This window comes from Euwallacea similis, chromosome 10 (assembly GCF_039881205.1).
Source record: "Euwallacea similis isolate ESF13 chromosome 10, ESF131.1, whole genome shotgun sequence".
Classification (NCBI taxonomy): domain Eukaryota; kingdom Metazoa; phylum Arthropoda; class Insecta; order Coleoptera; family Curculionidae; genus Euwallacea; species Euwallacea similis.
Window position 1 is genome coordinate 3,228,412 of NC_089618.1, and position 15,985 is coordinate 3,244,396.

At 41.8% G+C, this 15,985-nt stretch overlaps 2 protein-coding genes across 2 annotated transcripts in view; one reads left to right on the plus strand and one right to left on the minus strand.

Annotated features, from left to right (window-relative positions):
* Positions 1-2,157: 2,157 nt before the first annotated feature.
* Positions 2,158-3,420, plus strand: LOC136411453 (pupal cuticle protein 20-like). The gene is made up of 4 exons (XM_066394029.1): positions 2,158-2,224; positions 2,277-2,404; positions 2,463-2,702; positions 3,171-3,420. Exons 1-4 carry the CDS (start codon positions 2,216-2,218, stop codon positions 3,259-3,261), a joined length of 468 nt encoding a protein of 155 aa, XP_066250126.1. The 5' UTR covers positions 2,158-2,215; the 3' UTR covers positions 3,262-3,420.
* A 10,827-nt stretch (positions 3,421-14,247) lies between these two features.
* LOC136411831 (glutamate receptor ionotropic, kainate 2) overlaps positions 14,248-15,985 on the minus strand; it is a 56,521-nt gene continuing 54,783 nt past the window's right edge. Inside the window, exons 16-18 of the mRNA XM_066394580.1 lie at positions 15,555-15,702; positions 15,402-15,507; positions 14,248-15,169 (exon numbers count right to left, since the gene is read on the minus strand). Coding sequence (XP_066250677.1) covers positions 15,104-15,169; positions 15,402-15,507; positions 15,555-15,702 — 320 coding nt within the window. The 3' untranslated portion in view covers positions 14,248-15,103. The remainder of the gene's footprint in view (positions 15,170-15,401; positions 15,508-15,554; positions 15,703-15,985) is intronic.

Consider the following 15,985-nt stretch of genomic DNA (forward strand, 5'->3'; position numbering starts at 1 on the left):
TGAGATTAGATCAAGATTACATGTCATAGAAATAATACCTCACTTACGTAACTCTGAAGAGTAAATAAGCGATTACCGCACGTCTGTGGGTGGACTGCGGCTTTCAGCACAGCATGAGCGTAACTAACAACGTGTTAGTACTTTTCCCATTTATGTATTGCGATTTTGCGTATAAATCGTCCATATAAGGCTCTACTTTCGTCATGCATCGCTCGTTAAAAATATTAACGAGGTCCTAGCCTGAAGAAATAGGAATCCTCTACTTCTTATGAGAAGAAAATTATGGTTTTTTTTCAGCTTCTAGTGGGCGCCTTGACATTATGAGGAAAATTTCACCTTGGGCTCTAATAGATAGGTACCAGGCGGTATTCAGGGAGTAAATGAGTTTTCTATATAAATTGATATTCCAAGCGCTAAAACACCATGCACCGATCTTGCAACACTTGAAATATCAGATGCTTTTAGGCGATAAATCATGCCCGGCAAGAAGTGATCTATAAGCGTCTTATTCACCGGAAATACACTTTATAAGGTCAAAAGTTGATCAAATATTTGCAAAATATCATCAGCGGATAGATTTTCGATCTAGTTTATACATCTAGTGGATTTACGATACATCATGCCTCCTTGAACTATATAAATAACCAAGACCGCTTTTAAATAATGATGGTTTGGCTAATTGAATCGCTGCGATTCAAAATATCATGCTGATCATGATAATAAATTGATGGTGTATTAAAAGTAATTAAATTCGATTATAAAAATCGCTAACTGCGAATAGACGGGCGTCAATCAAGAACAACTACGAAGCTGACAACATTCTTTGCGTTTTTGATTTTCCGAAGTGACTGGTTGTTGTGGTCAAGTACAACTGCAGAAATCTACCAATTCAGCTCATATTTTAAGAATTAATTAAAAACTTACGAGGGCTTAGATCAGCTGAAAAGTAGCTCCCCAGATTCTTCTTCTTCGAAGTTACAATTTTTCGAATTCGGGTCAGACTTCGAGCTGCGCTTGTGATTATTAGAGGTGCGCAGTTGTTCCAGGCCAGTACTTCCATAAAAATCAACCTATCGAACTCATTTTTTAGGCACTGATCAAGCATTTATAGAGCTTTACACCAACCTAAATGAAACTTTCCAGATTTCTCATTTTCGCTGTTCCAATTTTTAAAATTTGGTCCAATCCCAGCGCAGTTTTCGACCTTTCGAGATGAATCAGTGTTACGTCTTTCAGAAAAATGAACAGACTGAGCTCACATATTTTAGAAATTGATTGATTGTGGGTGCTTAAATCAGCTTAAAATAGGATTTCTAGCTTTCTCCTCTTCTAAATTACAATTTTTCAAATTCGGTGATTGCAAAGGGAGCTGACAATTACTACTTTGCTGTTCTTCAAATTTTAATCATTGGTATTTCGGGTCTCTAAACTCGATCAAAGAGCGATGAGGAACTGCTAAAAGTACAATTTCAAGTACTTTTTGGCGCGCACAGGTACCTCATCCCGCCTTAAGGAAGCTCAAGGTCGGCAGAAGACGAGCCGCAATCCAATTTCGCCCATCTACAGTTAAGGTAAATCAATGGAATTCCGACATTAATTACTTTGCATCGGGTAGGTGCGCTAATTGCCGACGCAACTAATTATTGCGTCACCATATTACGATTATGCGTGTATAATTAAGCGACCATTCTTGGTACCACACGAATTATGCGACAGAACCAGGCCGCTTCGCTAAGTTCCAGGGGTTGTACCTTAATGCGATTCAAATGAATTATTACCAATTAGGGCAGCACGGATTGCGCATGGACCTAAAGGTCAAAATTTGCAAATAATAATCAAGTTTCATATGCAAGAAGCATGGACCCAGTGGAGGCTAAATTATGACTGATGATGATTTATGCTACGGCCCATTGTTCGTCGGACAATAAATTGAAATGTTGCCTCATGATGGTTTAATTAAATTAAAACTTCAATAGCAACTTTTTTTTCTCGAGACCTAAACCATCAAGAACCAATGAAGAAGCCCTGGTATACCCGCCCTGAATAACTCGAAATATGGGAGGATCGCATTCTTCACTTGGGACGATCTTCGATAAAGGAAGAGGGGAGAAATGAAGATGCAAAGTGCAAGGGTGTTTTAATTGACCGATAGATATGGTATAAATAAATTACGATTCCGGTACCATCGCCAGATAAGCCTTAGACATCACTGAAGATGAAATTTGTAAGTGCTCTAGTGGTTCCGGGCTACAAACTCCTTTTTATTATATTTCCAGGTAATAGTGAGTACCATTCTGGTAGGGCTAGCCATGGCTGAAGTGAACTATCTGCCCCCCAGATCAGGGGGTGATTACTCAGGGGGTGGTTACTCTGGAGGAAGTGGGCGGCACATTCCTATCGTCAGGTATTTTTTCAGAAATTCTTTTTGATGAATGATAATTTGATTTAATAATGTTATTCAGATACGTAAACAACAACCCCGGTGATGGTACCTACAACTGGCTCTATGAGACAGGCAACGGGATCAACGCCGATGAGACTGGTGACGCACGTGGTGACGGCACCAAGGCTAATGGTCAGTTTTCTTATACCTCCCCCGAAGGACAAAGGATCAACTTGCAGTATACTGCGGACGAAAATGGGTTCAGGCCTGTGGGCAGCCACATCCCTACTCCTCCACCCATCCCTGAGGCCATTTTGAGGTAAGAAGTTCTTTTCCGATAATACATGAGTGGTGCAGAGGAAGATTTTGATCTTCTGGAGGTGGCTAGGAAGGACTACATATTCTTGTGTCGCATGTGAAAAAAACTTAACAGACTTAGCTGATAATTTACTGTGATGTAGGGCATATATGGGCATGTAGATTGGTACAAAAAAGAGCTTTCTACATTCTTCCGACTAGTGTTTTTCAAATTTAGCCCAGCGTTTATACACATTCCATTTCTTTTGAAAATGACCACTTTCACATACCCAGGGCTCTGGAAAAAGCAAACAGATTGAGTTCTTGATTTGAGCATTCGACGCTGGAAATATTCAGATTTGACCCATTTAGTCTCAACCGTTGGGAATATAATATTTTGAACTTTGCTTAATCCCTAAGTAGATTGCACCTCTTGTGTAGATCACCGTTTTGCATCTTCTATGTGCCCTAAATTCTTCCTTCTTTTCAGGTCAATTGAATACAACCGCGCCCATCCTAACGAAGATGGCCAATACAGGCCTGGGGCGGATGAGGGGGGTTCCGGAGGCTACAGATACTGATTTTGCCAGTATTACCAGTCAGTATCTCTTATATTCATCTTTCCAGTATTAAGAATTTTGCAGATTTTATGTGATGCTTTTACGATATATCTACGACTGCAACCTCTATTTAGTTACCGCACCTTGTACCTGTAATAAAACTAAGGCAAGAGATGGATTTCGCATTAAATTGTTCAGATGCGAGAAGAAAGTGTTTGTTATTCCCATAGCCTTCATAAAGAGAATATTCATTACGATTTCAAGAAAGGAACATTAAGCGAGCAGCTCAATCTTCCTCTTTTGACGATACAAAAAACTAAAATTTAGCAAATTTTTTAATTTTTACAATAACACAGTGCGATCATGTTAATAAGGCTCCATTGGTCCCAGTTAAATCTCTCTCGTAAATTGCCGTAGCAGAAAGTTCCACTCTCCCGCATCTGGTCATGGCATAAATAGCGATGTGGATGTTCTTAGAACGATCCAGGGAAGGTATCATTGCACTAGTTCTACTGCCGTCCTCTACCTTCGTTGCCAAAGTCCCATTGACGAAGATTTCATACCCATGAACTTGCTCGTTTTTGAGGGCACTCCACTTCACGATCAAACTATTACCTGTAATGCGTCTGATGTCCACTATTTTAAAGTCCACCAAGCTCTGAAAATTCTTCTCCTCCCCCTGGGCAATCTGAGCTTTTGGAGATTCATAGTAACCTTCAGCTCTCTCGCATCCAGAGTGTTTGAGTTTATCCTTCTTCATTTTTTGCTTACGGGTCCGCACCTTTCTGATAGAGGCAACATCTATGATCTCGGGAGGAACATACAAGATTTGACTAATCATGTATGGTCTATCTACAGACTCATCATCTTCCGATTGGTTGTTATCGCTGGGGATTCTGGCTGAGACATTCATGGCTTCACCGAAGATCTTGGTTCTTCTGGTTGCCAGCTGTGCGGTTAAAGTTTCAATCATCTTCTCCAGAGTCCTCTTGATCTTCTCAATCAGCCCTTTACACTCATGATTCTCTTTATTAATCGCATGAATGTTCTCCACCAATGCCATGTTAACCCTGGATTTCACATTGTGGTCTGAACAGGGCTGGTATTGACACTTGGGATAATTGTATTCAGGCCTACGCTTTGCAGCCCCCTTTTTCATATCGGGACACAAATATATCATGGTGTTAGTGTTCCGCAACGGTCCAGGCCTGGTTCCAGCAGCTCTGGATGTGGGGGCGCTTATTGCCTGCAGGCGTTCAGATTTGGAGAACATGCAACATGTTACATTGACAGCTGTAGCATGTTGAGTGAAGATGGCTTTCGTCATTGCTGTTTTCCCTGTAATCATCATTAGATTACTATATAAATACTCAAAGTTGCCAAGGCTAGAAACATTAATTATTTACCGTTATCGTTGGAAGAGATGTAATTGCAGCTGTCGTATATGCAGGTTATCTTTGCCGGGACCTCAACTGGCGGGGTCACAAAGTCAGGGTTGTATTCTGGTTGGCTTGAACTTACAGTTACGCCTACAAAATTTTTTTTTACATAAGAGGCGTGGCAAAGGGGCGTGGACTGACCAATCTCCATTTCTGCGCAGATGATGCAGTCACATTTGGCGCAGTTGCACTTAATTCTCTGCACCGGCTCAAATGGAGGAGGATCAGTGGGGGGAATTCTTCCTTCTGCAGGTTTTCTCCCTGTAGCCCTCGCAGTTGCATTAGTAAACGAGGAGTGGATTTCCTGGTTTTCGAACGCTCCCGCAGCCCCCGAGGGCGCATCCTCATTGCGAATCTTTGAGCAAACCACACTGGTGCAAATTTTGCATATACTCTCCTCTCTCTGTGGTTCGTTACTGAAGCAGGGTTTGGTTTGGTAATCTGGGGATTTGCAGGCGGTTCCATGATTTTCTGCGGTACTTCCTTCTTCTGCTGGGAATTGGGAGGCTGCAACTCCTCCAATACCTTCAGATGAGAACCCAAAACCTCGTATGAGCCATACATGTTTTTTTAACTATAAATGATGAGTACCTCAGGTGTTGTAAAGAACTATTAGAAGGTCATGATAATTATTGGAATAATCATTCCATCATGGAAAACATTTTGTCGCATGTTTTAAAGGTATTTCCATGGTAGGTTAACCTGCCCATAGGAGGGGAGTCTTACCTTTACAGTCGATACATATGCATTGGTGGCACGTACAGCTCTTAATACTACCTGTGTCCCTTAACACTCTAAAGGGTTGATCTTCATGGTGCAGATTCTTCAGGTATTCGACATGGAGGCACTGCATGCATTGGTAACCTACCAAGAAGGTTAGATTCCTGAGTAATTTCTTTTTTAATTAACCATACCTTGGTACGCCAGTGTAGGACTTGTTTTTGGGTCAAAGAATTACTGACCATACATGGCATTGTCAGTAGTCTCACTTATGACGATGAATTCAGAGTCTGATCAGTTTTGGTTCCGTCTAATACTTCTTTGCCCCTTTTAATCTTAGTTTCGGTGATGGATTCTTTGGTGATGGTCGTTGAGACTCTGATGGTTTAAATGGAGAGAGTAATAGTGAATTTGTTGCCTTCTGGAGATTTGGAAAATTTACTTTGCCCTCACTACATTTACGTGACAGATTTGTTCGAGCTTTGGAGTGACAGCCGCAATCGCGGGTGCCATGTGCACCTACCAAGCTAGTCTTAGGTGAGATATCACCTAAAAAAGTACCATTGACCTTCTTCGAGGTGCATTGCGGGCTACCTTGGATTTTCTTAGCTGGGATGACTGGAACAATAGAAGAACCAACTAAATCTTCTTTGAAAACCAAAAACTCAGCTGCAATGTTTGCAAAGCATATATGGTAGATTGCTTCGTCCAGAAATTTAGAGGAGATGATTGAGGGAAAGCATGGGAATTTTAAGGAAACTTACTGAAATTTAGAGAGAAGAGTGTAACTCACCTTCAGAAGGCAACGCTATTGATGCCACTTTTAAAGTCTTAGAAGTCGAACGCTGAACATCACTGACCACACCAGTAGAGCTGACTTGCCCACGGGAGCTTAGAGGTAAATTTCTCGATTTTTCCCCATCTACAGAAGGTTCTCTTTCTTTCGAGTCAGTCATTTCCGTGATCACCTCAATATTCCCATCTTCAGTGTACGTCAAAGTGGTGCCTAAAAAACTCATTAAATTTTTTTACAAATATGATAATAATTCTGGAAAATCACCAATTGTGGCTTCAGGACCTTCGGTTAGAACCTCCAATATTCCGGACAAAGCAATAGTGGTGGTCATATGCAACTCCATTGGTGGTTCATCTAAGTTTATTTTGTTCTCTTCCTCATAAGGAATCTCACTTACACACCTTCTCTCTTTGAAGGGCATCCGTTTGTCTATAATATTATCCTCCTCTTTCTGCACCTCAGTTTTTTCATTTTTTCACTTACTTTCTGCTTTAGAAAATTCTTCATCAGAAGAAGGTTCAGGGTGCATGTCTGATTCATCTGATGCAAAGTCTTCTCCGGAGCCTGGACCAGAAGTCAAGTCCCTAATCAAAGGGACGTCCATTGCGCCACTGACCACTCCCCTGTCTTGAAGATAAGAGTTTCCGAATTTACCACATGAAGGTTCAATTTTAGCACTATAAAATTTGAGTTCTGCTCCAGGCACGTCAAATTTGCTGCTTTCGCTCTTTTGGATGAAAGTTTCTGAAACATCCAGGATTATCTTCAAAGTTTTCCATTTCTATTTTGTTGTAATTTCACCAGCTGTATATGAACATTTCAGAGATTGATGAGAAATATTTGATGGTTCCTTTGAAGGACGTTTCTGACAATTGCACCCATCGGAGATGGGATCTCTAGTCCTTCTCTTCCTCACCATATCTGTGAGTTCTTTGATGCATCTAGCAGTTCCCACGAGCTCTGTAGGGAGCTTGGAACACTCTTCGCATAAATCTAAGTCTTTTAAAGTATTGCTCAGTTTCCTGGCAATAACGTCCAAGTTCGAATGGCATCTACAAGACTTCATGTGAAGGAAAGTCAGTTTTGAACTTGAACTTACTTAAATTTTTCAGATTTCTCTTTATTCGGAGCGGAATTCTTCCCGGAAGTTAAACCTTTGATAGTTTCAGCCTCATCAATATTCTGCTGACCTAGATCATTTTCCAGTGCTCGGCACAAGTAACTTATGTGTGCCATCTCGTCTTTGAGTTTCTGGTTGTTTTGTTTGAGCTTAATGATGTCAGCGTAAGCACAGCATAACTGCAGCTTCAACTCATTCACCTCTCTAAAAAAAAGATCTTCACTGACCTTCTTTGAAGTCTTCTGCATGTCCTGCTGAAAGTAGTCGCACTTCCTCTCGTGTCGCAGCCAGTTGTTTATCGGCCCTTCCATCTTCTCCAGGCAATGCTTTAGCTCCAGCTTCATGTCTTCAACCTCAGACTTTAACATCTGATTCTCTATTCTCAGTTTCCTGTTGAGGTTCTTTAAGTTCATGCTAGCATTAGCGTTGCTTTCCTGGCAACAGTCGCACCTAGCTTTATTTGTCAGAGTTTCAACATTTCTGCTGACTTCGTTGTACTGCTCCGGCTTCTGAAGCTCTTGGATTTGGATCCTCATATGCTTGTCCTTTTTACTTTGTTCTGCGTTGTTTGCCATCTCAGCTGTGTAACTGGAAATATTTTGACCTCCTTTGGAAGTGTGGTACTCGTAGATTGGAGAAGATTTTCCAGAGAGAGAGGAATCTTTAAATTCCAGAAAAGGGGAGCCGATAAACGCACATTGGTTTTGCCTATCTTTGCTGGTAGGCTGATCTGGATTCCAGTCCTCCTGGCATGCTAATTTGGTTTTTTTCTGGAAAGCTGCAGAACAAACTTCTGACTAATCCTAACTGTAAAACGTTACCATCTTTCTGTTGTTGTGCATTGCAAATAATTTTATTGGGAAGATGAATGAATCCTGCGTGGTTCCTATTATGGACGGTCAGTTGCACTCCAACGTTGCTGCCTAGAATAAACTCTGGATATTGGCGCAATTTCCAAACTAAACAGACCTTTTCCAGGCTGATTTGCCAAGCAAGCTACATTGTGGCAGCAGGTGACGCGTTCACTAGCGGTGTCCTGGCCTATCTGAAGGGACTTGGTCTGAACTAGAGCCACTGTCTGAATTTCCACATCGGATTTGTCCTCCTTTTTCTGCTGGATCAGAAAAAATTTCATTATGACACCAAACCCATTTTCAGGATCATTACCTTTAGCGTGGATGGACTGGGGCCCATGGACACTTGCTGACTTCCAGGGATCTTCCTGGGATTGGCGAGGGTAATCCTGCAAGTGCAGAAGTCGTGGAGTGTACTGGAGTCTGTAAAGTCGCAGGTGCAGATGCTGGTTCTGGATGCTCGGTCCGACCAAGAGCTGTCATAGTCCACTATATTCTCCTTAGTAGACTCGCCATTGCTCCCAGTCAGACTATCGCTGGAAGAAGTTTCAGAAGTTGTGGTTCCAGCAGTTGAAGTGAAGCTGGAATATATTGGATCACATCTGGAAAGTTCTGGGCGAGTCTGGAATTACCCGTTGATGTTGCTGCTTGTGACAAATGTACTGGGACACTGGCATTTCATGGCTAAAATACTGTGAGCATTTTTTATCATCTTCTGGAAGAAACTGCATTGCTGGGTAACAGGCTGCTGGTTGTGGACAACATCACTCATTCTTGAAATACTCTCAGCATCACAATTACATAAAAATTGATTGGAGTGCGTTCTGGGATCAATAAAAGCCTCGATTTCGACCATTTTCCTCTTCATTTCCATCTCCTGCTCTTGCAGTTTAGCAATACGAATTAGGTATTTTTTCCTGAGGATTTCCAGGTACTCCGCGAGATTTGCTGGCTCTGCGGGGTCGCAAAGGCAGAAGCGTCCAGGCTCCATGAGTCAGGGTACAGTAATTTCTACAAATTTGACACGAAAACTCCTGAATAATCAAAAATGATGGTGAACGTCAAGACACCTTTTTCAAATTACTGTCAAACCATGGTAAAGTCCCTGCCAGGAGTGATCTAGCAGCGGAGTCAAAATCCTGGCAATAACCATCCGCAAATTCATCCAGCTAGAGATCTAGATGATCAGGTATATTATTAAAGTGCGGTACCACACCAACAACACGAAGGCTGAAAAAAGACAGGAAATCATGAAATGGCTTTGGAGGAACTCCGGAAGATCCAGGATATGTCGGAGTTGGATTCAGTGCACATTCAGGAGAAATTTGAGCAAGAAGTTCTGGATTTACAGTTGATGAAAAGCTACAAGAAAGAGGTGAAATCTAAGGGTTGCACGGTGAAAATCGACAATAAAAGAGTCCTCGGGTTGTGTTAAATGTTGTAAAGAATTAGATTTGTTAAGCTGAAGAGAGTTTGGCTGAGGCTCCCTCTGTGAGTTTCCAGGGCGGGATGAATATTGACTGTGGTTTTGAAAGTGTAGTGAAAAGAGAGAAGGATCGATGGATGTTAGAGAGCTTCATAGGAAGGTCTCAAGAGGGCAGGAAATGGAACTTTCCAGAAAATTGTATTACTCAAATTGTTTTTTCAAAAACTAGATGCACGCATCTCTTGAAGGAGGAAATCTCCCTAATTTTTTTATTTCTGGATAAATCTGGCACGATTTCCCAACATCAAATTGCCAGAGAGTTTCCAGCAGTACAAAATTGCCAATTCGCCTCACAAACAAGCAACAAAAACCGTCTCGCAGTAACTTCCATGCAGTGGAAAGTTCACTTCCTAAAGTTACTTGAGTTTTTCCAAAGTTCCTGGCAAGTATATCTCGAGATGCAGCGGAAAATCTGGATGCTAAAAGCGGCTTTCAGCGACGACAAATATAAATGAGCATTTACATCGGCTGTTTTGTGGTATTGGAAACTGGGAAAGTTTTATCCAGAATTATTTTCGGAGGGTCACAGAGCTGTTCTTCTCAAGTTGCGTCGAGATCAAACGGTGTCCAGACAAGGAGCAATCACCGAAAGTTTTTAATTGAAAATGAGGCCTCTAATTAAATCCCCGGACAAAATGTTCACGTAGTAATTAATATAAAAGAGGAAATTACTCCAATTAGGCGAAACACTCGGCAGCAGCAGCAGCAGCAAACGCTTGCTTATTCAAATTTCTAATTTTCCTTTTTACGAGAAATATTAAATTACCTGTGTTTTGCTATGAAAACATTTGCCTTCGTATTATTTACACCCTAATTTGCTCACGTAAGCCAAAAGTTTGAACGAAAGGGTCTCGCGAATGAAAAAAGTAACTGCGTCACCTGCATCTATACGGTTCGTTAGGTAAAAATTAAAATAAACGATATTGGGATGAAGGTTATTAAATTTTATTCCATATATGAATTTCTTTATATGCCGTGAAGCCCTTTTCGTGGCTACAAAACACCTAAAACCTAGAGGGATCGTTGGGCATAAGAACATCTCTCTTCCCTCTAAGCCTAATGACTTGAAAGGACCTTATAATATGTCTTCAAGAATATAATCTCGAAATGCATCGGCACGCGTTCAGGTGTGACAACCGATTCGTCTTCCTGTAGGTTAGGCCAAGTGATACTTAGCCGATAGGAATCTCTGGTGGTCCTTATTGGCTAAGTAATTCGTACCTATGAATATGGCCACGCCTCCTGGATGGATTACGTGACTTTGATAGGCGGAGCTAATATGCGCCAGTTGCCATTCAGAGTTGCTCACGTTGGCTTCGTGGGACAAGCTTATTTTGCAAATTATTTTCGTATTGGAGCGAAATTTCTAGTGGCGTGACCTAAGATTATCCCTTTCAGGAACGCACTATTTCAATAAAACCAACATTCTTTCCATATAAAAAACTTTCGTTTCGTTGTGGGCTTATTCGGGCTCGCGCTCCATTAGCCCCGCATAACGAGGCAGCTTTCCAAAAATTTTGCAGGCTCAAAGGCCGAACTATCAATTTCGAGACAGATAAACACGAAACCGGAGTTTTCACTTTGCGGCGCAATTATTTAACTCTAATCTAGCGCGACGGATTTCGGAGCGTCGGCTCTATCTCCCTTTTGTGCCGAATAAACGTCGAGGCCAGTGGGACTCTGCACGTTTAATTGCCTCTATCTCTTGGGAGTGTTTAGGGGAATTAATTTTTGCCCCTGGTGCAGTTTTGGTGGGAATGTTGCGGCATTAAACTAATTGAGAATTTTTTCTTATAAACTCTAGAGTTAGGTTTAACACTATAGAGAAGTCACGCCTATCGGGGGCGGAGAGACACAGGTACGAGGGCGTGTTCAGGAGATGGGAGAACTGCACGATGCGCAGTGCAGAGGTGTGCTGTTTTTAGGGGTGTGGCTAATTTTTAATTGCGTTATTTATTGCCGAAAAGTGCTCCTCATGATTACTACTAATTAATATACAGAGAGGCATTATTTTAAAAGACTGAAACTAATCCTGCTTTCGCGAGCGTTAAATCCCTAGCAGATAAAAGGATTACGCCCTTAACTCTAGGAAATAAAGTTGAGGGCTGGCAGCTTAATTGAAAACTAATTTTCCGGCACTTGATTCCTGAAACTTCTTAGGGGAATTATCACCGTCCTCGCGGCTTCTGTAAATGTTAAACTCGCTGCTTTCGCTCTAGTTTCCACGTTCCTGGACACGGTCCAATAGGCACTAAATTACTTTTTTAACATCTTCCCGGCTTATCCCGATTTTTGGCCCGGGAACAGCCTTTAAATTAAGCGGTGACGTGCGGGACGACCTTTTTTGTTGGCAGTTTTTAAGGCCCGAAATGAATTTCCTGGTTGGCGCGCCGGACCCAGATCGTATATTAGATAGATAAAGGCCCTCTCTCCTCCTCCTCTCTGGTCCTCTTTGGAGGAGGAATCCGCAACATTAAAGTGAATAAGTAGGTATGCACCGGGCGGGCATAAATTCGTACGAGTCATGCAAAACAGGACGTTCCGGAGAAAATTCCTCAACATATATCTTGGCCGCCATGAATAAGAGTCGTCGTGAGGAGAAAAGCCTGATTTATGCCCACACTGAATTACCGCTCGCAGATATGTAAATCTGACACACATTCGTGTAAGAAAATTTGCTATTTATCCTCAGGAATTTAAGCTACGGCTCGTTAGGCTTTGGAAGCCCAAAGAGAAGAGTAGAAGAATAAATAGAGCTACATCCGTAAAAACCCATAAATTCAAATGGACGTGATTGCTCCATGAAGATTCTCGAAGTCAACTATCCACGAAACTTTTAATATCTCCGTGAGTAGTTCAACAACCCTTAGAGCTTTCCTTTGAAATTTTAAGGGTAGCTGTCCTCTTAATCATTGTTCCTTAATGCCTCTCTCTCATAAGGACCTTATTGATTAATTTTTCTCAGCGCCACGTCGGAATTTATCAAGTTCCATCTTCCGCCCCATCTCCATCAATGGTCTTTACTCTCCGAAATTTCACACCCCGATCGTCATTGAAAGCATTCCGCAGCATCCCTTTGTCGTCTTGATATGTGTTCAGTGGCGCCACTGCTCTATGAGGCTCGAATCTAGCAAAAAAGAGCGTTTATTACAACCTTTCAAGATACGTTGCAGTGCAGGGACTATTTGAGGTCTGATTATACGGGAAGCGTGCTCTGAATAAATTCAAGGGTGGGAATTTAGTCTTGGGACGTGCCGTCGTGACGCCGACCTACATGCGGCGTTAAATGGGGTGCAAAACTAGTGTTTTCCGTGATTAATTCACAGCTGCATTTAAATTGACAAGCGATTGGCTGGCGCACCAAGAGGGTGGGGCTTGGTCGATTAGCCCAGTGATTGGCCGGCGCCCAATCAAATATTAAATTAAATTTGCCGGACCTTTCGGTGATATTCAAATCAATAAAGAATTTCCATTCTCCACGTAACAAAGTCGATTATAACTTCGACTATTGCGAGGCGAAAAAGTTTCGAAAAATGAGCCATTTACATAAGCCATCCATTTTGGACTGGGGAGCCATGAAACTATGCCCGTTGAATAGTAAATAGTTCCAGGGGAGGAAAAGTAAAGGAAGGGTGGCAAGTTACGCTACACGGGCTTTAACTGCTATAAAAGTTTTCATTTTGGTTGGTAATCGGAAACGAGTGTTTTAAATGTCTTTGGGATGAAATTTAGCATTTAGAGTTCGAGATTTTTCTTCCTGAAATCTCGGTTAAAAGAGCTCAAGATATGGAAAATAATGTCATGAGCGTTAGATATTTTTCAATTACGACTTCTGGATCGGGATCGACATGTGTCCTAGAAATCGAGTTCTGCCCCTCGATCTATTACTTCATGAAAGGAAGTTCGCATACTCTATTAACTAGCATATGGCCAAGTAACAACGTGCCCTTTTTGATGAGCCGGGAGTCTTAGGGGCGTAACTGCATTCCCATTTTCGACTTCTGTGAGGCCTGGTTTCACTATTTTCTGTTAATCAAAACGTCGCACACCTCTGAGTGAGCACTAGCTCTTCTTCCTTGTCAATTCCTACCATACCGTAGGACTCACAAAATTCTTGACCACACCCTCAAGACAACGAGAGTCTCCTCCCTCTTATAGGCGTGGTTTAGCTCTTATTGGACGGTTATCTATGCAGTGTCTTCACCCACTCATAGAGGTGTGCTCTCGCAGTATCTCTAGTAATATTTGTAAGATACAAATAATCGAAAATAATAATAATGTTTCGATGATAATTTCAGCTTGCGTAGGCAAATACGCCGTCAGATCCACGCCTGCTTCCTCAACTGAAACCATCAATTTCCGAACCGAACAGAGGATCAATAAAACGAGATTTAAATCTACCTGATATACATGTACGTAGCTTACCTAAGGGTATATTTACATAATTTAATAATATAACACGTAGGGGGAGCGCTAAACCGCCCAATAGAACGCATTCTATGTAAATATTGGGGTTTAAAAGAAAACGATGAAAGGAATTTTAAAAATATATAATAATAATAATAATAATAATAATAATAATAATAATAATAATAATAATGATAATAAGGGATTTAATGAGATTAAAATCGATTTTTTTTTCTTGTCGGAGAGCAACAGCTATAAAATATTTCTCGAATAAAATTAACAGTAATAAACTTCATTTAGTATACTTTAAGGGACGAATCAAAACTGATACTAAAGAACACTTTGCGGTCAAATACAGGAAACAAATCACATCTTTCGAAAATGTCGATAGTTTTGCAAGTTTGGCGCATAAGACCTTAATAATCAAGATATTTATGGGCCATATTCCGAGGACAGTTTGGCACCGCGCCTGGCTAATAAATCAACCTGCAAATAAACAATCAGGAGCGTTAGAACACTTTCCCTGCCAAGAAGTTTCCATTACAAAGGAAAAGAGTTATTATTCGCCTATCTAACATCGTCAAAATACCATAGAAAATTCGCTTATTTACATCCTTAAACTAACAAATATCACAACGTAGTCGTCCGATTCGTAGGCAGCGCCACGACATCCGGACTGTTCCCTATATCGTCGAATTTCCACAAAATCTTATCGGGCACGTCCGTCCCTGTCACCAAGATCTTTCCGCCCGCTCCTCGCGTCACTACAACGTCACATTGCTGCAGCGCATACACGTCTGACTGACGGTACGCCTCCTCCCCGCTACTACTCGATTGCGAAGCCCCACCCACCGATACGAACCGACGAATCGAAGACGAGCGTCCCAAGGTCGCGCACTTCATGCTCACATCAGGTCCGTACTGGCCCGATTTGTAATCCAGCGTGACGGATTTCTGCGAGGTGGATGGACCTCCGCAGCAGTCTCTAATGGTGGTGGAGGCACACGCGAAGGTGGAGTATCCACCAGAGGCCAATCGTCGCTAAGTATCCACGTCGTAAGTCAGCGGAGACTTCTTCAGGTCCAGCATGGGCAGAATTACCCCTTCCTGGTGATATTTCAATAGAAACATTAATATCACATCAATTACGGCCCGAATTCCAATTTTGCGACATGAAATATCTGCCTGTCACCCATATCGTTTCGAAAATTAATTGATATCCCAGAACGAGTTTAATTATCTATAGATTAACCAGCGTGTTGAATTCACAAAAGGATATCGAGCGGTTTATAAAATAAACTATCCGCACGTAAAAATAAATATATTTTTTTAAACTCACCCCATTGAGATGGGGGAGATCAAGGGCTGCAGGCACGTAAGTCGTTGCAGGGCTGCACCTCGTGCAACTTCTTCGAAGGGCTGGACGCTGCCGAGACCCGTGACACCTGTTTGGATCTACATGACTGTCCGAAAATATTTTTGGAACACTTACCTCATGGCGAATCTCAGTTCCTCGGCCATTTCCGAACACAAGGACTGCCGGTCCGTTTGCGCGTTCTTTTTGCTATTCCAACAGAACTCCAAAATGGCGACGATGATGGCGAGGGCAAGGCCGCAGAGCAGGACCACGAAAACTCCCCCTAGAATCAACGGTATTCCATTGAAAACCTGTGTCATCTTTTAGGGCCAATGGGATATTCCATCGAGCAGGTAGAGGAGTGTTTCCTAGTCCAAAATTGGTATCCGAAATTCACTTGGAACATGAGATATAGGCTCAGTAGAATTTGCTTAATCGAGTTCAATGGAGATTTAAAGATTTTTGAATATTTACATATGGAATATTCCCTGATGCCAAACCTGGCTTCACCCCTGTTCTATACTGTCCAACAATCCGAAAAACGGATTAAACTTGCCAGAACTTCC